This window comes from Oncorhynchus keta, unplaced genomic scaffold (assembly GCF_023373465.1).
Source record: "Oncorhynchus keta strain PuntledgeMale-10-30-2019 unplaced genomic scaffold, Oket_V2 Un_contig_893_pilon_pilon, whole genome shotgun sequence".
NCBI lineage: Eukaryota > Metazoa > Chordata > Actinopteri > Salmoniformes > Salmonidae > Oncorhynchus > Oncorhynchus keta.
This window is the reverse complement of record NW_026290318.1, coordinates 42,501-65,455: the sequence shown is the minus strand read 5'-3', so window position 1 is coordinate 65,455 and position 22,955 is coordinate 42,501. Positions and strand designations below refer to the sequence as shown.

The 22,955-nt window shown below is 43.8% G+C and overlaps 1 protein-coding gene across 1 annotated transcript in view; it reads right to left on the bottom strand.

Annotated features, from left to right (window-relative positions):
* LOC127927007 (multiple epidermal growth factor-like domains protein 11) overlaps positions 1 to 22,955 on the bottom strand; it is a 45,452-nt gene that overhangs the window by 19,322 nt on the left and 3,175 nt on the right. Inside the window, exons 2-3 of the mRNA XM_052512667.1 lie at positions 8,407 to 8,508; positions 4,992 to 5,092 (exon numbers count right to left, since the gene is read on the bottom strand). Coding sequence (XP_052368627.1) covers positions 4,992 to 5,092; positions 8,407 to 8,508 — 203 coding nt within the window. The remainder of the gene's footprint in view (positions 1 to 4,991; positions 5,093 to 8,406; positions 8,509 to 22,955) is intronic.

Sequence of the window (22,955 nt, the reverse complement as noted above, 5' to 3'; positions counted from 1 at the left end):
GGTCTATAGTAGTACCACTATATAGGGAATAGGGCCCTGGTCTATAGTAGTACCACTATATAGGGAATAGGGCTCTGGTCTATAGTAGTACCACTATATAGGGAATAGGGCTCTGGTCTATAGTAGTACCACTATATAGGGAATAGGGCTCTGGTCTATAGTAGTACCACTATATAGGGAATAGGGCTCTGGTCTATAGTAGTACCACTATATAGGGAATAGGGCTCTGGTCTATAGTAGTACCACTATATAGGGAATAGGGCTCTGGTCTATAGTAGTACCACTATATAGGGAATAGGGCTCTGGTCTATAGTAGTACCACTATATAGGGAATAGGGCTCTGGTCTATAGTAGTACCACTATATAGGGAATAGGGCTCTGGTCTATAGTAGTACCACTATATAGGGAATAGGGCTCTGGTCTATAGTAGTACCACTATATAGGGAATAGGGCTCTGGTCTATAGTAGTACCACTATATAGGGAATAGGGCTCTGGTCTATAGTAGTACCACTATATAGGGAATAGGGCTCTGGTCTATAGTAGTACCACTATATAGGGAATAGGGCTCTGGTCTATAGTAGTACCACTATATAGGGAATAGGGCTCTGGTCTATAGTAGTACCACTATATAGGGAATAGGGCTCTGGTCTATAGTAGATGTTAGACAGGTTGTTTTCAAGATGTACTTATATCTCTAATAGAGATGTACAGTAGAGCCTTGGAAATGTATGAGTTAGTTTGATTGACAAAATGAAAATAACGATGTAATTACTAGAGAAACGTGATAAAAGTAAAATGTATTTAAATGATTAAACATGCATTTAATTGTGAAGTTAGACTTAAAATGAATAAATGACTAAATGACTAAATGAAAAAATGACTAAATGACTAAATGACTAAATGAAAAAATGACTAAATGACTAAATGAAAAAATGACTAAATGACTAAATGAATAAATGACTAAATGACAAAATTAATAAATTACTAAATGACAAAATTAATAAATGACTAAATGACTCAGAATCTATACTACACTTAAAAAAAGAAAGGAGAGGCTGAAGATATCCTTCAATCAACTTACTCTCTCTCCTCTTTATTTCTAATACACTCTATACTCTCCTCCCACGTTCGAGATGAACTCGCTTCAATACGAGGCTTCCATGATTCATCTTTCAAAGAAATTGTCGGCCATATTGTTAGTCAAAGAACCCAGTGTTTCCCTAAAGGTTACAGTACGTGGCTTTAGGTGTTGAGTATCTCTAACACAGTCCACATCAATACGGAGCTGAAGGAAAGTGATGCAGGTCTTTTATCTGTGACGAGGTGAGATCACCAATGGGTTCCCAGTAGCAGGGGGATCACCAATAGGTTCCCAGTAGCAGGGGGATCACCAATGGTTCCCAGTAGCAGGGGGATCACCAATAGGTTCCCAGTAGCAGGGGGATCACCAATAGGTTCCCAGTAGCAGGGGGATCACCAATAGGTTCCCAGTAGCAGGGGGATCACCAATAGGTTCCCAGTAGCAGGGGATCACCAATGGGTTCCCAGTAGCAGGGGGATCACCAATGGGTTCCCAGTAGCAGGGGATCACCAATAGGTTCCCAGTAGCAGGGGGATCACCAATAGGTTCCCAGTAGCAGGGGGATCACCAATGGATTCCCAGTAGCAGGGGGATCACCAATAGGTTCCCAGTAGCAGGGGGATCACCAATAGGTTCCCAGTAGCAGGGGGATCACCAATGGGTTCCCAGTAGCAGGGGGATCACCAATAGGTTCCCAGTAGCAGGGGGATCACCAATGGGTTCCCAGTAGGTCTGAGGTGAGATCACCAATAGGTTCCCAGTAGCAGGGGATCACCAATGGGTTCCCAGTAGCAGGGGATCACCAATGGGTTCCCAGTAGGTCTGAGGGGATCACCAATGGTTCCCAGTAGTAGGGGGATCACCAATAGGTTCCCAGTAGCAGGGGATCACCAATGGTTCCCAGTAGGTCTGGGTTATCACCAATAGGTTCCCAGTAGCAGGGGGATCACCAATGGTTCCCAGTAGCAGGGGATCACCAATAGGTTCCCAGTAGCAGGGGGATCACCAATGGGTTCCCAGTAGCAGGGGGATCACCAATAGGTTCCCAGTAGCAGGGGGATCACCAATAGGTTCCCAGTAGCAGGGGGATCACCAATGGGTTCCCAGTAGCAGGGGATCACCAATAGGTTCCCAGTAGCAGGGGATCACCAATAGGTTCCCAGTAGCAGGGGGATCACCAATAGGTTCCCAGTAGCAGGGGGATCACCAATAGGTTCCCAGTAGCAGGGGGATCACCAATGGGTTCCCAGTAGCAGGGGGATCACCAATAGGTTCCCAGTAGCAGGGGGATCACCAATGGGTTCCCAGTAGCAGGGGGATCACCAATAGGTTCCCAGTAGCAGGGGATCACCAATAGGTTCCCAGTAGCAGGGGATCACCAATAGGTTCCCAGTAGCAGGGGATCACCAATGGGTTCCCAGTAGCAGGGGATCACCAATGGGTTCCCAGTAGCAGGGGGATCACCAATGGGTTCCCAGTAGCAGGGGGATCACCAATAGGTTCCCAGTAGGGGGATCACCAATCCCAGTAGGTCTGAGGGAGATCACCAATAGGTTCCCAGTAGCAGGGGATCACCAATGGGTTCCCAGTAGGTCTGGGGTTAGATCACCAATAGGTTCCCAGTAGGTCTGAGGTTATATCACCAATGGGTTCCCAGTAGGTCTGAGGTGAGATCACCAATAGGTTCCCAGTAGCAGGGGGATCACCAATAGGTTCCCAGTAGCAGGGGGATCACCAATAGGTTCCCAGTAGCAGGGGGATCACCAATAGGTTCCCAGTAGCAGGGGGATCACCAATAGGTTCCCAGTAGGTCTGAGGTGAGATCACCAATGGGTTCCCAGTAGGTCTGAGGTGAGATCACCAATGGGTTCCCAGTAGGTCTGAGGTGAGATCACCAATGGGTTCCCAGTAGGTCTGAGGGGATCACCAATGGGTTCCCAGTAGGTCTGAGGTGAGATCACCAATGGGTTCCCAGTAGGTCTGAGGTGATCACCAATAGGTTCCCAGTAGGGGGATCACCAATGGGTTCCCAGTAGGTCTGAGGTGAGATCACCAATGGGTTCCCAATAGCAGGGGGATCACCAATAGGTTCCCAGTAGGTCTGAGGTGAGATCACCAATAGGTTCCCAGTAGCAGGGGGATCACCAATAGGTTCCCAGTAGGTCTGAGGTGAGATCACCAATAGGTTCCCAGTAGCAGGGGGATCACCAATAGGTTCCCAGTAGGTCTGAGGTGAGATCACCAATGGGTTCCCAGTAGCAGGGGGATCACCAATAGGTTCCCAGTAGGTCTGAGGTGAGATCACCAATAGGTTCCCAGTAGCAGGGGGATCACCAATGGGTTCCCAGTAGGTCTGAGGTGAGATCACCAATAGGTTCCCAGTAGCAGGGGATCACCAATAGGTTCCCAGTAGCAGGGGGATCACCAATAGGTTCCCAGTAGGTCTGAGGTGAGATCACCAATGGGTTCCCAGTAGGTCTGAGGTGAGATCACCAATGGGTTCCCAGTAGGTCTGAGGTGAGATCACCAATGGGTTCCCAGTAGGTCTGAGGTGAGATCACCAATAGGTTCCCAGTAGCAGGGGGATCACCAATGGTTCCCAGTAGGTCTGAGGTGAGATCACCAATGGGTTCCCAGTAGGTCTGAGGTGAGATCACCAATGGGTTCCCAGTAGGTCTGAGGTGAGATCACCAATAGGTTCCCAGTAGGTCTGAGGTGAGATCACCAATAGGTTCCCAGTAGGTCTGAGGTGAGATCACCAATAGGTTCCCAGTAGGTCTGAGGTGAGATCACCAATGGGTTCCCAGTAGCAGGGGGATCACCAATGGGTTCCCAGTAGGTCTGAGGTGAGATCACCAATGGGTTCCCAGTAGCTGGGTGATCACCAATAGGTTCCCAGTAGGTCTGAGGTGAGATCACCAATGGGTTCCCAGTAGCAGGGGGATCACCAATGGGTTCCCAGTAGCAGGGGGATCACCAATGGGTTCCCAGTAGGTCTGAGGTGAGATCACCAATGGGTTCCCAGTAGGTCTGAGGTGAGATCACCAATGGGTTCCCAGTAGGTCTGAGGTGATATCACCAATGGGTTCCCAGTAGGTCTGAGGTTATATCACCAATGGGTTCCCAGTAGGTCTGAGGGATCACCAATGGGTTCCCAGTAGGTCTGAGGTGAGATCACCAATGGGTTCCCAGTAGCAGGGGGATCACCAATAGGTTCCCAGTAGGTCTGAGGTGAGATCACCAATAGGTTCCCAGTAGCAGGGGGATCACCAATAGGTTCCCAGTAGGTCTGAGGTGAGATCACCAATGGGTTCCCAGTAGGTCTGAGGTGAGATCACCAATGGGTTCCCAGTAGGTCTGAGGTGAGATCACCAATGGGTTCCCAGTAGGTCTGAGGTGAGATCACCAATAGGTTCCCAGTAGATCTGAGGTGAGATCACCAATAGGTTCCCAGTAGCAGGCGGATCACCAATGGGTTCCCAGTAACAGGGGGATCACCCTAAACATATTGGATGCTGAAAAACTAATGCTTGGAGTTGGTCAAATGAAGTACTGAATACATTTGACTGATATCAAAAGGGAATAAATGAATAAAAACATAAAAGGATTTGGATTTGGCTGATTGTGAGGAAGATCTGGCAGAGAGTATGAATATCTAAGAGAAGACTTGTTGCAGAGTCTCTTTCATGACTCTATTACATGGATAAAGACCATTCCCTATTCATGGAAACTATCAAACTGTTGCTTATTAAGATGGACCAGTACGATGGGAGACAAAGTAGGGTTGCTGACGAAATTCCCTGAATTGTCCCAACATTCCCAGATTTCCTGCTTACTTCCTTCTGATTCCGGAATGTTCCAACCAGAACTGTGTTGAGAAGAGACAGGAGACAAAGGACTGTTACTTACGGACACACAGATCTCCGTTCTCGTAGAAGCCTGGGCAACACTGAGAACGCCTTCTGTACATAGTCCTCACACCCCTACGGTATGCTGTCTTATAGCTGATCCTGTAACACAGGGAGACAGAGACAGAGAGAGAGAGAGAGAGAGAGAGAGAGAGAGAGAGAGAGAGAGAGAGAGAGAGAGAGAGAGAGAGAGAGAGAGAGAGAGAGAGGGAGAGAGGGTGGGAGTGGGGGCGATAGAGGGGGGAGAGAGAGAGAGAGAGAGAGAGAGAGAGAGAGAGAGAGAGAGAGAGAGAGGGAGGGAGAGAGGGTGGGAGTGGGGGGCGATAGAGGGAGAGAGAGAGAGAGAGAGAGAGAGAGAGAGAGAGAGAGAGAGAGAGAGAGAGAGAGAGAGAGAGAGAGAGAGGGTGGGGGGGGGTAGAGAGAGAGAGAGAGAGAAGGATAGAGAGAGAAGGAGAGAGAGAGGGGGTGGGGGTGGGGGCGGTAGAGGGGAGAGAGAGAGAGAGAGAGAGAGAGAGAGAGAGAGAGAGAGAGAGAGAGAGAGAGGAGAGGAGAGGAGAGATAGAAAACAGAGAGAAAGTGGGGGTCGAGGGGGAGAGAGAGAGAGGGCAGAGAGAGAGAGAGAGAGAGAGAGAGTGGTGAAACAGGTGTTAGTCAGAGTAACTTTGTCCTTGAGGACAGTAAAGGTGCTGATTTGGGGTCCCCTCTCATCCTATCTCCTCCCATCTGTCTCTCTCTATCTGGCTGTTGCTCTGTGGTAGGAACGACTACACCGGGGCAGCTGGGATACCATCCACCTGGAGGACCATCCACCTGGTCCTTGACTATCAAGTCATGTACACTCACACTCACAATGTCTTTCTTCTGATTCAGTAGTATTGACCTAATGCAGTAGTATTGACCTAATGCAGTAGTATTGACCTAATGCAGTAGTATTGACCTAACTCAGTAGTATTGACCTAACGCAGTAGTACTGTCCTAATGCAGTAGTACTGCCCTAATGCAGTAGTATTGACCAAATGCAGTAGTACTGACCTAATACAGTAGTATTGACCTCTCTCAGTAGTCTTGACCTCTGTCAGTCTATTGACCTCTGCAGTAGTACTGACCTCTCTCAGTAGTATTGACCTCTCTGCAGTAGTCTCTGCCTGACCCTCTACAGTCTCTCCCTCTCTCTCTCTCTCTCTCTCTCTCTCTCTCTCTCTCTCTCTCTCTCTCTCTCTCTCTCTCTCTCTCTCTGCCCTCTCTCCTCTCTCTGCCCTCTCTGCCCTCTCTCTCTCTCTCTCTCCTCTCTCTCTCTCTCTCTCTCTCTCTCTCTCTCTGCCCTCTCTCCCTCTCTCTCTCTCTCCCTCTCTCCCTCTCTCTCTCTCTCTCTCTCTCTCTCTCTCTCTCTCTCTCTCTCTCTCTCTCTCTCCCTCTCTCCCTCTCCCTCTCTCTCTCTCTCTCTCTCTCTCTCTCTCTCTCTCTCTCTCTCTCTCCCCCTCTCTCTCTCTGAAGAGCTGAAGTGTGGACAGTATACGTTAATGTGGTCATTAAAAGTCCTACGACCATCAGTGTGTGTGTGTGTGTGCCATCTGCAGTCAACCACCACTTAAATCTGATGGTCTGAGCTGCCTGAGCCTGGCCGTCAACACACACACACACACCTGCCTGTGGCTGGCCGTCAACACACACCTGCCTGTGGCTGGCCGTCAACACACACACACACCTGCCTGTGGCTGGCCGTCAACACACACACACACCTGCCTGAGCCTGGCCGTCAACACACACACACACCTGCCTGTGGCTGGCCGTCAACACACACACACACCTGCCTGTGGCTGGCCGTCAACACACACACACACCTGCCTGTGGCTGGCCGTCAACACACACACACACCTGCCTGTGGCTGGCCGTCAACACACACCTGCCTGTGGCTGGCAGTAAAGAGCCCAGACAAACTACCTCAGAGCCTGTGGAGGGGAGATATACATACACTACAGTTGAATGGCTAAAGGTGTGTTGTCATTGGGGTAAAGTTGCACATCATCCCAAGTCATACATCTCTTTCTAGCTCTTTCTATGGCTAATTACTCAACTCCAGACCTGCAAGTTAACTGATTCATTCAGTGATTGGCCAGATACCTGGTACACCTGACTCACCTGGTGTCCCAGGTTTGACTCAGTCCTATCATATTGTATCAATACCTGTTTCAATACCAGTACCTGTATCATAACTGTATATCTATAGCTGGTCAGTACCTGTATCATACTGTATATCTGTATATCTATAGCTGGTCAGTACCTGTATCATACTGTATATCTGTATATCTATAGCTGGTCAGTACCTGTATCATACTGTATATCTGTATATCTATAGCTGGTCAGTACCTGTATCATACTGTATATCTATAGCTGGTCAGTACCTGTATCATACTGTATATCTGTATATCTATAGCTGGTCAGTACCTGTATCATACTGTATATCTATAGCTGGTCAGTACCTGTTTCATACTGTATATCTATAGCTGGTCAGTACCTGTATCATACTGTATATCTGTAAATATCCGTATCATACTGTATCTGTTTCAGACTGTATATCTGTATATCTATATACAGGTGAGGGTGACATTACCTGTGTCTGGTACATTTCAACCAGGTGAGGGTGTCATTACCTGTGTCTGGTACATTTGAACCAGGTGAGGGTGTCATTACCTGTGTCTGGTACATTTCAACCAGGTGAGGGTGTCATTACCTGTGTCTGGTACATTTCAACCAGGTGAGGGTGTCATTACCTGTGTCATTACCAGGTGTGTCATGGTACCATTTTCAACCAGGTGAGGGTGTCATTACCTGTGTCTGGTACATTTCAACCAGGTGAGGGTGTCATTACCTGTGTCTGGTACATTTCAACCAGGTGAGGGTGTCATTACCTGTGTCTGGTACATTTCAACCAGGTGAGGGTGTCATTACCTGTGTCTGGTACATTTCAACCAGGTGAGGGTGTCATTACCTGTGTCTGGTACATTTCAACCAGGTGAGGGTGTCATTACCTGTGTCTGGTACATTTCAACCAGGTGAGGATGTCATTACCCGTGTCTGGTACATTTCAACCAGGTGAGGGTGTCATTACCTGTGTCTGGTACATTTGAACCAGGTGAGGGTCTCATTACCTGTGTCTGGTACATTTGAACCAGGTGAGGATGACATTACCTGTGTCTGGTACATTTCAACCAGGTGAGGGTGTCATTACCTGTGTCTGGTACATTTCAACCAGGTGAACCAGGTGAGGGTGTCATTACTCATTTCACCAGGTGTGTCTGTGTCTGGTACATTTCAACCAGGTGAGGGTGTCATTACCTGTGTCTGGTACATTTCAACCAGGTGAGGGTGTCATTACCTGTGTCTGGTACATTTCAACCAGGTGAGGGTGTCATTACCTGTGTCTGGTACATTTGAACCAGGTGAGGATGTCAGTGCATCTTGTGTAGTAGACCTGGTCAAAGGGGTGGGCATAGGACTCCTGGACCGTCACAGCGTAACTGGTGGAGAGGAAGAGACAGGATGCTTTGAGGAAACTTTAGGCTCCTCAAACAGATACATTACCTGTGTCTGGTACACAAGGGTGTCATTTCACCAGGTGAGGGTGTTTCCTTACATCACACACTGTCATCTGTCATCTACTCTCTATCCTTATTCTGTCATCTACTCTCTATCCTTATTCCTTCATCTACTCTCTATCCTTATTCTGTCATCTACTCTCTATCCTTATTCCTTCATCTCTACTCTCTATTACCTCTGTCATCCTTATTCCTTCATCTACTCTCTTCTTCCTTATTCCTTCATCTACTATTTCTATCCTTATTCTGTCATCTACTCTCTTTCCTTATTCTGTCATCTCATCTACTCTCTATCCTTATTCCTTTCCTTATTCTGTCATCTACTCTCTATCCTTATTCTGTCATCTACATCTCTATCCTTATTCTGTCATCTACTCTCTATCCTTATTCTGTCATCTACTGTCATCTATCTCTTTTCCTTATTCTGTCATCTACTCTCTATCCTTATTCCTGTCATCTACTCTCTATCCTTATTCTGTCATCTACTCTCTATTCTGTCATCTATTCCTTCATCTACTCTCCTTATTCCATCTTATTCTGTCATCTACTCTCTTTCCTTATTCTGTCATCTACTCTTATTCTGTCATCTACTCTCTATCCTTATTCTGTCATCTACTCTCTTTCCTTATTCTGTCATCTACTCTCTTTCCTTATTCTGTCATCTACTCTCTTTCCTTATTCTGTCATCTACTCTTATTCTGTCATCTACTCTTATTCTGTCATCTACTCTCTTTCCTTATTCTGTCATCTACTCTTATTCTGTCATCTACTCTCTTTCCTTATTCTGTCATCTACTCTCTATCCTTATTCTGTCATCTACTCTCTTTCCTTATTCTGTCATCTACTCTCTTTCCTTATTCTGTCATATACTCTTATTCTGTCATCTACTCTGTCATCTACTCCTTATTCTGTCATCTACTCTCTTCTACTCCTTATTCTGTCATCTACTCTCTTTCCTTATTCCTTCATCTATCTCTCTTTCCTTATTCTGTCATCTACTCTCTGTCATACTCTCTTCCTTATTCTGTCATCTACTCATCCTTATTCTGTCATCTACTCTCTTTCCTTATTCCATTATTCTGTCATCTACTCTCTTTCTATTCTGTCATCTACTCTCTATCCTTATTCTGTCATCTACTCTCTTCCTTATTCTGTCATCTACTCTCTTTCCTTATTCTGTCATCTACTCTCTATCCTTATTCTGTCATCTACTCTCTATTCCTTATTCTGTCATCTACTCTCTATCCTTATTCTGTCATCTACTCTCTTATCCATCTATTCTTATCCTTATTCTGTCTCTCTTTCCTTATTCTGTCATCTACTCTCTATCCTTATTCTGTCATCTACTCTCTATCCTTATTCTTCATCTACTCTCTATCCTTATTCTGTCATCTACTCTCTATCCTTATTCTGTCATCTACTCTTATTCTGTCATCTACCTTATTCTGTCATCTACTCTCTATCCTTATTCTGTCATCTACTCTCTATCCTTATTCTGTCATCTACTCTCTATCCTTATTCTTATTCTGTCATCTATCTATTCTGTCATCTATTATCCTTATTCTGTCATCTACTCTCTATCCTTATTCTGTCATCTACTCTCTTATTCTGTCTCTATTCCTTATTCTGTCATCTACTCTCTTCCTTATTCTGTCATCTACTCTCTATTATTCTGTCATCTATTCCTTATTCTGTCATCTACTCTCTTCCTTATTCTGTCATCTACTTATTCCTTATTCTGTCATCTACTCTCTTCCTTATTCTGTCATCTACTCTCTTATCCTTATTCCTTATTCTGTCATCTACTCTCTATCCTTATTCTGTCATCTACTCTCTTCCTTATTCTGTCATCTACTCTCTATCCTTATTCTGTCATCTACTCTCTATCTACTCTCTATCCTTATTCTGTCATCTATTCTGTCATCTACTCTCTTATTCTGTCATCTATCTTATTCTGTCATCTATCCTTATTCTGTCATCTACTCTCATCTATTCTGTCATCTACTCTTTCCTTATTCTGTCATCTACTCTCTATCCTTATTCTGTCATCTACTCTCTTATCCTTATTCTTCATTCTACTCTCTATCCTTATTCTGTCATCTACTTCTTACCTTATTCTGTCATCTACTCTCTATCCTTATTCTGTCATCTACTCTCTATCCTTATTCTGTCATCTACTCTCCTTATTCTGTCATCTATTCCTTATTCTGTCATCTACTCTCTATCCTTATTCTGTTCATCCTTATTCTGTCATCTACTCTGTCATCTACTCTTTATCCTTATTCTGTCATCTACTCTATCCTTATTCTGTCATCTACTCTCTTTCCTTATTCTGTCATCTACTCTCTTTCATCCTTATTCTGTCATCTACTCTTTCCTTATTCTGTCATCTACTCTTATTCTGTCATCTACTCTCTTTCCTTATTCTGTCATCTACTCTCTTTCCTTATTCTGTCATCTACTCTTATTCTGTCATCTACTCTCTTTCCTTATTCTGTCATCTACTCTCTATCCTTATTCTGTCATCTACTCTCTTTCCTTATTCTGTCATCTACTCTCTTTCCTTATTCTGTCATCTACTCTCTATCCTTATTCTGTCATCTACTCTCTTTCCTTATTCTGTCATCTACTCTCTATCCTTATTCTGTCATCTACTCTCTTTCCTTATTCTGTCATCTACTCTCTATCCTTATTCTGTCATCTACTCTCTTTCCTTATTCTGTCATCTACTCTCTATCCTTATTCTGTCATCTACTCTCTATCCTTATTCTGTCATCTACTCTCTATCCTTATTCTGTCATCTACTCTCTTTCCTTATTCTGTCATCTACTCTCTATCCTTATTCTGTCATCTACTCTCTATCCTTATTCTGTCATCTACTCTCTATCCTTATTCTGTCATCTACTCTCTATCCTTATTCTGTCATCTACTCTCTATCCTTATTCTGTCATCTACTCTCTATCCTTATTCTTCATCTACTCTCTTTCCTTATTCCTTCATCTACTCTCTTTCCTTATCCTTATTCTCTCTTTCCTTATTCTGTCATCTACTCTCTTTCCTTATTCTGTCATCTACTCTCTATTCTTATTCTTCATTCTGTCATCTACTCTCTATCCTTCATCTCTTCATCTACTCTATCCTTATTCTGTCATCTACTCTCTATCCTTATTCTGTCATCTACTCTCTTTCCTTATTCTGTCATCTACTCTCTATCCTTATTCTGTCATCTACTCTCTTTCCTTATTCTGTCATCTACTCTCTTTCCTTATTCTGTCATCTACTCTCTTTCCTTATTCTGTCATCTACTCTCTTTCCTTATTCTGTCATCTACTCTCTTTCCTTATTCCTTCATCTACTCTGTTACCTTTCCCTTTGTACTCAAATAACACTTATTGTATGATTGGTTGATAGCAGAGTACCACCCTCATTCTCTGGGTAATAATGTCTGTTAACAGTTCCAATAGCTTTATCAATGTGTATCCACTGTCCCACAGCCCAGCCAGTCAATTTATGAACTTAATCTCCCCTGGGAAAAAAAGCATCTAGACAATACTTCCCCATGCTACTAGGCTCGCATTTGGTTTGCAACAGTTGTGGTTTGTCTCTAAACCTTGCTGTCTGCCTCTCCGGCCTGTGGAACAATGTTGGCGGGTTTTTTTTGGGGGGTTGCACCATGCCATGTATATGAACCTGACAAGACTGACACCTTTTCCGAGTCAGGAGAATTCATTTATCAGGATCATTATAATGATACACGCAAAGAAACGGAAATAGAAATTAAGGTAAAACAGGTCGACAGTAAACATGTTTTATCCCCCATGATGCACCGCTCATCCTTGTGTCGATCAGTGATCATTATTCCAACGTCTGAGAGAGAGAGAGAAATTGTTTTCATTTTTGTTTTGTTTTTCTTGTTGGAAATTAAAAGTTGATAGTTGACTATGTAAGAGAATGGACTATACTTCTATATAGGAAGATGCATTGATCTAAAACAGGATGTGTTTTTATGTCCAGACTAGGGACATTTCTACTGGTAGTAACATAATGACTGCCAACTGTTTACCTTGACCCGTTGTTGTCTATCATTTACACTTCATGCCAACGGTCTCTATACAGCGCCAGTTCAAGAGATGTTGAAAGACATTTCATTTGTAAATACCAACATTCTATAGGTTGTTATGGGAAACGTACATGACTGTAAAACAAACGGGAGATATGCTTGTTCAAAGTCTGGTGTGGGATAAACAGTCTAATTAACAGAAACATGAATGGGCTGAACTTATAGGTTATGACAATAGCTCAAACAGGACAGGACTGTAAGTCGCTTTGGATAAAAGCGTCTGCTAAATGGCATATATTATTATTATTATTATTATTAGATATGCTTGTTCAAAGTCTGGTGTGGGATAAACAGTCTAATTAATTAACAGAAAAATGAATGGGCGGACCTTATAGGTTATGACAATAGCTCAAACAGGACAGGAAATATACTTGTTCAAAGTTTGGTGTGGGATAAACAGTAATTAACAGAAAAATGAATGGGCTGAACTTATAGGTCATGACAATAGCTCAAACAGGACAGGAAATATACTTGTTCAAAGTTTAGAATTTCAGTTGATTACCATAGCCTCCCCCTTTCTCCAATCAGTGTAAATCTGTAAATGTCTATAGCAAGAGGCTACATTCACCCAAGTTTAGTCAGAATCGGGTCAGTGCTGTCTAAGATACTGTGGGTGATGAACGTACTAAAGGTACGGAGACAGATCCACAGTCCTGATTTCAACAAACCAAAGTGCACATAGTTTTCTGTCATTTCAGCTGCTTGATGTGATTGTGTGTTAGCTTCAGTTGGCTAGCTAGCGGTGTCAATGATTTGTTTACCATAGCAACCATTTCAAATTACAATGGATAGAATGAACGACCAGCCCGTTTGGTTAGCAACGTCAGAATCTCAGAACTATTTGGTATGGTGTTACAAGGAAATAAAAATGATTTACTCAATATAATTTTTTTTTTTAAATGCATGAAAACATGTTGTCAATCTTTTTTTAATGTTGGCAACCATTTTATAAAAGCAATAAGGCCCTCGAACATGGGAATTATAGAGAATAAAACGCTCCAAAGGGCTGTTTCCTTTGGCTTCCCCTCGTGCCTCAGAACAGCCCTTAGTCAGGAGTTATCACATGATAATGTGCAGATTCTCATGCCTTATTGCTTAACTAGTTGACACTTATCACCTCCTCTCCCTCTTAAAAGAGAAAAGAGAGCGCTGTGCGGGTGATTATTATTAGTCCCAGATGTCATCTCTATAGTTCTATCTTCTTCGCTCAGAACTTCAGCTACTCTCTTATTGATCACAGGTTCTGAACATTAATCTCTCTGTTTCACATCTATCTGCCCGGCTTTCCTCCAAGATGACATTTCTCTTTTAAAGTATCATCATCAGACAGAGTGGCAGGAACAGAACTAGTCAAATAGCACCCTTTGGGTCCTGGTCAACAGTAGTGCACTATAAAGGGAACAGGGTGCCATTTGTGATGCCCTTTTCGTCATCAGACAGTCAGGAAGGATCAGAAGGCTCCAGATGTGCAAGTATTCAGACCATTTACTCAGTACCTTGTTGAAGCACCTTTGGCAGCGATTACAGCCTTGGCCCTTCTTGGGTACGACACTAGAAGCTTGGCACATCTGTATTTAGGAGGTTTCTCCCAATCTTCTCTGCAGATCCTCTCAAGGTCTGTCAGGTTGGATGGGGAGCGTCAGCTCACAGCTATTTTCAGAGATGTTAGATCGGGATCAAGTCCGGGCTCTGGCTGGGCCACTCAATGCCCTTCAGAGACTTGTCCCGAAGCCACTCCTGTATTGTCTTGGCTGTGTGCTTAGGGTCATTGTCCTGTTGGAAGGTGAACCTTTTCCCCCAGTCTGAGGTACTGAGCGCTCTGGAGCGGGTTTTCATCAAGGATCTGTCTGTACTTTGCTCTGTTCACATCTCCCTCGATCCTGACTAGTCTCCCAGTCCCTGCTGCTGAAAAACACCCCCAGAGCACGATGCTGTCACCACCATGCTTCACTGTAGGGATGGTGCCAGTTTTCCTCCAGAGCATGATGCTGCCACCACCATGCTTCACTGTAGGGATGGTGCCAGTTTTCCTCCAGAGCACGATGCTGCCACCACCATGCTTCACTGTAGGGATGGTGCCAGTTTTCCTCCAGAAGTGACATTTGGCATTCAGGCCAAAGAGTTCAATCTTGGTTTCATCAAACCAGAGAATATTGTTTCTCATGGTCCTTTAGGTGCCTTCCCAGATCTGTGCCTCGACACAATCCTGTTCCGGAGCTCTAATGACAATTCCTCTGACCTCATGTGTTGTTTTTTGCTCAGACATGCACTGTCAACTGTGGGACCTTATATAGACATGTGTATGCCTTTCTAAATCATGTCCAATCAATTGAATTTACCACAGGTGGACTCCAGTCAAGTTGTAGAAACATCTCAAGGATGATCAATGGAAACAGGATGCACCTGAGCTCAATTTGAAGTCTCATAGCAAAGGGTCTGAATACTTATGTAAATTAGGTATTTCTGTTTTTTATTTTTAATACATTTCTAAAATTTCCCCCAAAATGTTTTTCGTTGTCATTATGAGGTATTGTGATGTCATTATGGGGTATTGTGATGTCATTATGGGGTATTGTGATGTCATTATGGGGTATTATGATGTCATTATGGGGTATTGTGATGTCATTATGGGGTATTATGATGTCATTATGGGGTATTGTGATGTCATTATGGGGTATTGTGATGTCATTATGGGTTATTGTGATGTCATTATGGGGTATTATGATGTCATTATGGGGTATTATGATGCCATTATGTGGTATTGTGTGTAGATTGAGGATTTGTATTTGTTTAATCTATTTTAGAATAAGGCTGTAAAGTAACAAAATGTGTAAAAAGGGAAATGGTGTGTATACTTTCCTCTGCACAGCACTGTCCGCGAACTTGTTATGCTCCGAGCCAAAGCTCGCTGCTTAGACCACTGTGCCTCTGCAGATCTCAAGCTAGCATTGTGAACTGAATACTTGATGATAGTTCATGGAAACAGTGCGTTGTTTTGAATTATTGTGTTTTAAGCCTTAACCTTAACCATAGCCCTAACCTTAACCATAGCCCTAACCTTAACCATAGCCCTAACCTTAACCATAGCCCTAACCTTAACCAAAGCCCTAACCTTAACCATAGCCCTAACCTTAACCATAGCACTAACCTTAACCATAGCCCTAACCTTAACCATAGCCCTAACCTTAACCATAGCACTAACCTTAACCATAGCCCTAACCTTAACCATAGCCCTAACCTTAACCATAGCCTAACCTTAACCATAGCCCCTAACCATAGCCTAACCTTAACCATAGCCCTAACCTTAACCATAGCCCTAACCTTAACCATAGCCCTAACCTTAACCATAGCCCTAACCTTAACCATAGCCCTAACCTTAACCATAGCCCTAACCTTAACCATAGCCCTAACCTTAACCATAGCCCTAACCTTAACCATAGCCCTAACCTTAACCATAGCCCTAACCTTAACCATAGCCCTAACCTTAACCATAGCCCTAACCATAGCCCTACCAAGCCCTAACCTTAACCATAGCCCTAACCTTAACCATAGCCCTAACCTTAACCATAGCCCTAACCTTAACCATAGCCCTAACCTTAACCATAGCCCTAACCTTAACCATAGCCCTAACCTTAACCATAGCCCTAACCTTAACCATAGCCCTAACCTTAACCATAGCCCTAACCTTAACCATAGCCCTAACCTTAACCATAGCCCTAACCTTAACCATAGCCCTAACCTTAACCATAGCCCTAACCTTAACCATAGCCCCTAACCTTAAACCCATAGCCCTAACCTTAACCATAGCCCTAACCTTAACCATAGCCCTAACCTTAACCTAACCTTAACCATAACCCTAACCTTAACCATAGCCCTAACCTTAACCATAGCCCTAACCTTAACCATAGCCCTAACCTTAACCATAGCCCTAACCTTAACCATAGCCCTAACCTTAACCATAGCCTAACCTTAACCATAGCCCTAACCTTAACCATAGCCCTAACCTTAACCATAGCCCTAACCTTAACCATAGCCCTAACCTTAACCATAGCCCTAACCTTAACCATAGCCCTAACCTTAACCATAGCCCTAACCTTAACCATAGCCCTAACCTTAACCATAGCCCTAACCTTAACCATAGCCCTAACCTTAACCATAGCCCTAACCTTAACCATAGCCCTAACCTTAACCATAGCCCTAACCTTAACCATAGCCCTAACCTTAACCATAGCCTAACCTTAACCATAGCCCTAACCTTAACCATAGCCCTAACCTTAACCATAGCCCTAACCTTAACCATAGCCCTAACCTTAACCATAGCCCTAACCTTAACCATAGCCTAACCTTAACCATAGCCCTAACCTTAACCATAGCCCTAACCTTAACCATAGCCCTAACCTTAACCATAGCCCTAACCTTAACCATAGCCCTAACCTTAACCACCTTAACCATAGCCCTAACCTTAACCATAGCCCTAACCTTAACCATAGCCCTAACCTTAACCATAGCCCTAACCTTAACCATAGCCTAACCTTAACCATAGCCCTAACCTTAACCATAGCCCTAACCTTAACCATAGCCCTAACCTTAACCATAGCCCTAACCTTAACCATAGCCCTAACCCATAGCCCTAACCTTAACCATAGCCCTAACCTTAACCATAGCCCTAACCTTAACCATAGCCCTAACCTTAACCATAGCCCTAACCTTAACCATAGCCCTTAACCTTAACCATAGCCCTAACCTTAACCATAGCCCTAACCTTAACCATAGCCCTAACCTTAACCATAGCCCTAACCTTAACCATAGCCCTAACCTTAACCATAGCCCTAACCTTAACCATAGCCCTAACCTTAACCATAGCCCTAACCTTAACCATAGCCCTAACCTTAACCATAGCCCTAACCTTAACCATAGCCCTAACCTTAACCATAGCCCTAACCTTAACCATAGCCCTAACCTTAACCATAGCCCTAACCTTAACCATAGCCCTAACCTTAACCATAGCCCTAACCTTAACCATAGCCCTAACCTTAACCATAGCCCTAACCTTAACCATAGCCCTAACCTTAACCATAGCCCTAACCTTAACCATAGCCCTAACCTTAACCATAGCCCTAACCTTAACCATAGCCCTAACCATAGCCCTAACCTTAACCATAGCCCTAACCTTAACCATAGCCCTAACCTTAACCATAGCCCTAACCTTAACCATAGCCCTAACCTTAACCATAGCCCTAACCTTAACCATAGCCCTAACCTTAACCATAGCCCTAACCTTAACCTTAACCATAGCCCTAACCTTAACCATAGCCCTAACCTTAACCATAGCCCTAACCTTAACCATAGCCCTAACCTTAACCATAGCCCTAACCTTAACCAACCAGCCCTAACCTTAACCATAGCCCTAACCTTAACCATAGCCCTAACCTTAACCATAGCCCTAACCTTAACCATAGCCCTAACCTTAACCATAGCCCTAACCTTAACCATAGCCCTAACCTTAACCATAGCCCTAACCTTAACCATAGCCCTAACCTTAACCATAACCCTAACCTTAACCATAGCCCTAACCTTAACCATAGCCTAACTAACCTTAACCATAGCCCTAACCTTAACCATAGCCCTAACCTTAACCATAACTTAAACTTAGCCTAACCTAACCTTAACCATAACCCTAACCTTAACCATAGCCCTAACCTTAACCATAGCCCTAACCTTAACCATAGCCCTAACCTTAACCATAGCCCTAACCTTAACCATAGCCCTAACCTTAACCATAGCCCCAACCTTAACCATAGCCCTAACCTTAACCATAGCCCTAACCTTAACCATAGCCCTAACCTTAACCATAGCCCTAACCTTAACCATAGCCCTAACCTTAACCATAGCCCTAACCTTAACCATAGCCCTAACCTTAACCATAGCCCTAACCTTAACCATAGCCCTAACCTTAACCATAGCCCTAACCTTACCCTAACCTTAACCATAACCCTAACCTTAACCATAGCCCTAACCTTAACCATAGCCCTAACCTTAACCATAGCCCTAACCTTAACCATAGCCCTAACCTTAACCATAGCCCTAACCTTAACCATAGCCCTAACCTTAACCATTAACCATAGCCCTAACCTTAACCATAGCCCTAACCTTAACCATAGCCCTAACCTTAACCATAGCCCTAACCTTAACCATAGCCATAACCTTAACCATAGCCCTAACCTTAACCATAGCCCTAACCTTAACCATAGCCCTAACCTTAACCATAGCCCTAACCTTAACCATAGCCCTAACCTTAACCATAGCCCTAACCTTAGCCATAGCCCTAACCTTAACCATAGCCCTAACCTTAACCAACCATAGCCCTAACCTAACCATAGCCCTAACCAACCATAGCCCTAACCTTAACCATAGCCCTAACCTTAACCATAGCCCTAACCTTAACCATAGCCCTAACCTTAACCATAGCCCTAACCTTAACCATAGCCCTAACCTTAACCATAGCCCTAACCTTAACCATAGCCCTAACCTTAACCATAGCCCCTAACCATAGCCCTAACCAACCATAGCCCTAACCTTAACCAAAGTGAATTTAATACCTAAACTTAACCCTTTGAGTTGTTTCTGTTTTAACACTATAACCATGCAGAATTAACCCTGTAACCACGCAGAATTAACCCTGTAACCATGCAGAATTAACCCTGTAACCATGCAGAATTAACCCTGTAACTATGCAGAATTAACCCTGTAACCATGTAGAATTAACCCTGTAGCCATGCAGAATTAACCCTATAACCATGCAGAATTAACCCTGTAACCACGCAGAATTAACCCTGTAACCACGCAGAATTAACCCTGTAACCATGCAGAATTAACCCTGTAACTATGCAGAATTAACCCTGTAACCATGTAGAATTAACCCTGTAGCCATGCAGAATTAACCCTATAACCATGCAGAATTAACCCTGTAACCACGCAGAATTAACCCTGTAACCACGCAGAATTAACCCTGTAACCATGCAGAATTAACCCTGTAACCATGCAGAATTAACCCTGTAACTATGCAGAATTAACCCTGTAACCATGCAGAATTAACCCTGTAACCACGCAGAATTAACCCTGTAACCACGCAGAATTAACCCTGTAACCATGCAGAATTAACCCTATAACCATGTAGAATTAACCCTGTAACCATGCAGAATTAACCCATAACCATGTAGAATTAACCCTGTAACCATGCAGAATTAACCCTGTAACCATGTAGAATTAACCCTGTAACCATGCAGAATTAACCCTGTATCCATGCAACCCTAACCCTAACCCTAACCCTAACCCTAACCCTAACCCTAACCCTAACCATAGCCCTAACCTTAACCATAGCCCTAACCTTAACCATAGCCCTAACCTTAACCATAGCCCTAACCTTAACCATAGCCCTAACCTTAACCATAGCCCTAACCTTAACCATAGCCCTAACCTTAACCATAGCCCTAACCTTAACCATAGCCCTAACCTTAACCATAGCCCTAACCTTAACCATAGCCCTAACCTTAACCATAGCCCTAACCTTAACCATAGCCCTAACCTTAACCATAGCCCTAACCTTAACCATAGCCCTAACCTTAACCATAGCCCTAACCTTAACCATAGCCCTAACCTTAACCATAGCCCTAACCCTAACCATAGCCCTAACCTTAACCATAGCCCTAACCTTAACCATAGCCCTAACCTTAACCATAGCCCTAACCTTAACCATAGCCCTAACCTTAACCATAGCCCTAACCTTAACCATAGCCCTAACCTTAACCATAGCCCTAACCTTAACCATAGCCCTAACCTTAACCATAGCCCTAACCTTAACCATAGCCCTAACCTTAACCATAGCCCTAACCTTAACCATAGCCCTAACCTTAACCATAGCCCTAACCTTAACCATAGCCTAACCCCTAACCATAGCCTAACCTTAACCATAGCCCTAACCTTAACCATAGCCCTAACCTTAACCATAGCCCTAACCTTAACCATAGCCTAACCTTAACCATAGCCCTAACCTTAACCATAGCCCTAACCTTAACCATAGCCCTAACCTTAACCATAGCCCTAACCTTAACCATAGCCCTAACCTTAACCATAACCATAGCCCTAACCTTAACCATAGCCCTAACCTTAACCATAGCCCTAACCTTAACCATAGCCCTAACCTTAACCATAGCCCTAACCTTAACCATAGCCCTAACCTTAACCATAGCCCTAACCTTAACCATAGCCCTAACCTTAACCATAGCCTAACCTTAACCATAGCCCTAACCTTAACCATAGCCCTAACCTTAACCATAGCCCTAACCTTAACCATAGCCCTAACCTTAACCATAGCCCTAACCTTAACCATAGCCCTAACCTTAACCATAGTCTAACCTTAACCATAGCCCTAACCTTAACCATAGCCCTAACCTTAACCATAGCCCTAACCTTAACCATAGCCCTAACCTTAACCATAGCCCTAACCTTAACCATAGCCCTAACCTTAACCATAGCCCTAACCTTAACCATAGCCCTAACCTTAACCATAGCCCTAACCTTAACCATAGCCCTAACCTTAACCATAGCCTTAACCTTAACCATAGCCCTAACCTTAACCATAGCCCTAACCTTAACCATAGCCTAACCTTAACCATAGCCCTAACCTTAACCATAGCCCTAACCTTAACCATAGCCCTAACCTTAACCATAGCCCTAACCTTAACCATAGCCCTAACCTTAACCATAGCCCTAACCTTAACCATAGCCCTAACCTTAACCATAGCCCTAACCTTAACCATAGCCCTAACCTTAACCATAGCCCTAACCTTAACCATAGCCCTAACCTTAACCATAGCCTAACCTTAACCATAGCCCTAACCTTAACCATAGCCCTAACCTTAACCATAGCCCTAACCTTAACCATAGCCCTAACCTTAACCATAGCCCTAACCTTAACCATAGCCCTAACCTTAACCATAGCCCTAACCTTAACCATAGCCCTAACCTTAACCATAGCCCTAACCTTAACCATAGCCCTAACCTTAACCATAGCCCTAACCTTAACCATAGCCCTAACCTTAACCATAGCCCTAACCTTAACCATAGCCCTAACCTTAACCATAGCCCTAACCTTAACCATAGCCCTAACCTTAACCATAGCCCTAACCTTAACCATAGCCCTAACCTTAACCATAGCCCTAACCTTAACCATAGCCCTAACCTTAACCATAGCCCTAACCTTAACCATAGCCTAACCTTAACCATAGCCCTAACCTTAACCATAGCCCTAACCTTAACCATAGCCCTAACCTTAACCATAGCCCTAACCTTAACCATAGCCCTAACCTTAACCATAACCCTAACCTTAACCATAGCCCTAACCTTAACCATAGCCCTAACCTTAACCATAGCCTAACCTTAACCATAGCCCTAACCTTAACCATAACCCTAACCTTAACCATAGCCCTAACCTTAACCATAACCCTAACCTTAACCATAGCCTTAACCTTAACCATAGCCCTAACCTTAACCATAGCCCTAACCTTAACCATAGCCCTAACCTTAACCATAGCCCTAACCTTAACCATAGCCCTAACCTTAACCATAGCCCTAACCTTAACCATAGCCCTAACCTTAACCATAGCCCTAACCTTAACCATAGCCCTAACCTTAACCATAGCCCTAACCTTAACCATAGCCCTAACCTTAACCATAGCCCTAACCTTAACCATAGCCCTAACCTTAACCATAGCCCTAACCTTAACCATACCTTAACCATAGCCCTAACCTTAACCATAGCCCTAACCTTAACCATAGCCCTAACCTTAACCATAGCCCTAACCTTAACCATAGCCCTAACCTTAACCATAGCCCTAACCTTAACCATAGCCCTAACCTTAACCATAGCCCTAACCTTAACCATAACCCTAACCTTAACCATAGCCCTAACCTTAACCATAGCCCTAACCTTAACCATAGCCCTAACCTTAACCATAGCCCTAACCTTAACCATAGCCCTAACCTTAACCATAGCCCTAACCTTAACCATAGCCCTAACCTTAACCATAGCCCTAACCTTAACCATAGCCCTAACCTTAACCATAGCCCTAACCTTAACCATAGCCCTAACCTTAACCATAGCCCTAACCTTAACCATAGCCCTAACCTTAACCATAGCCCTAACCTTAACCATAGCCCTAACCTTAACCAAAGCCCTAACCTTAACCAT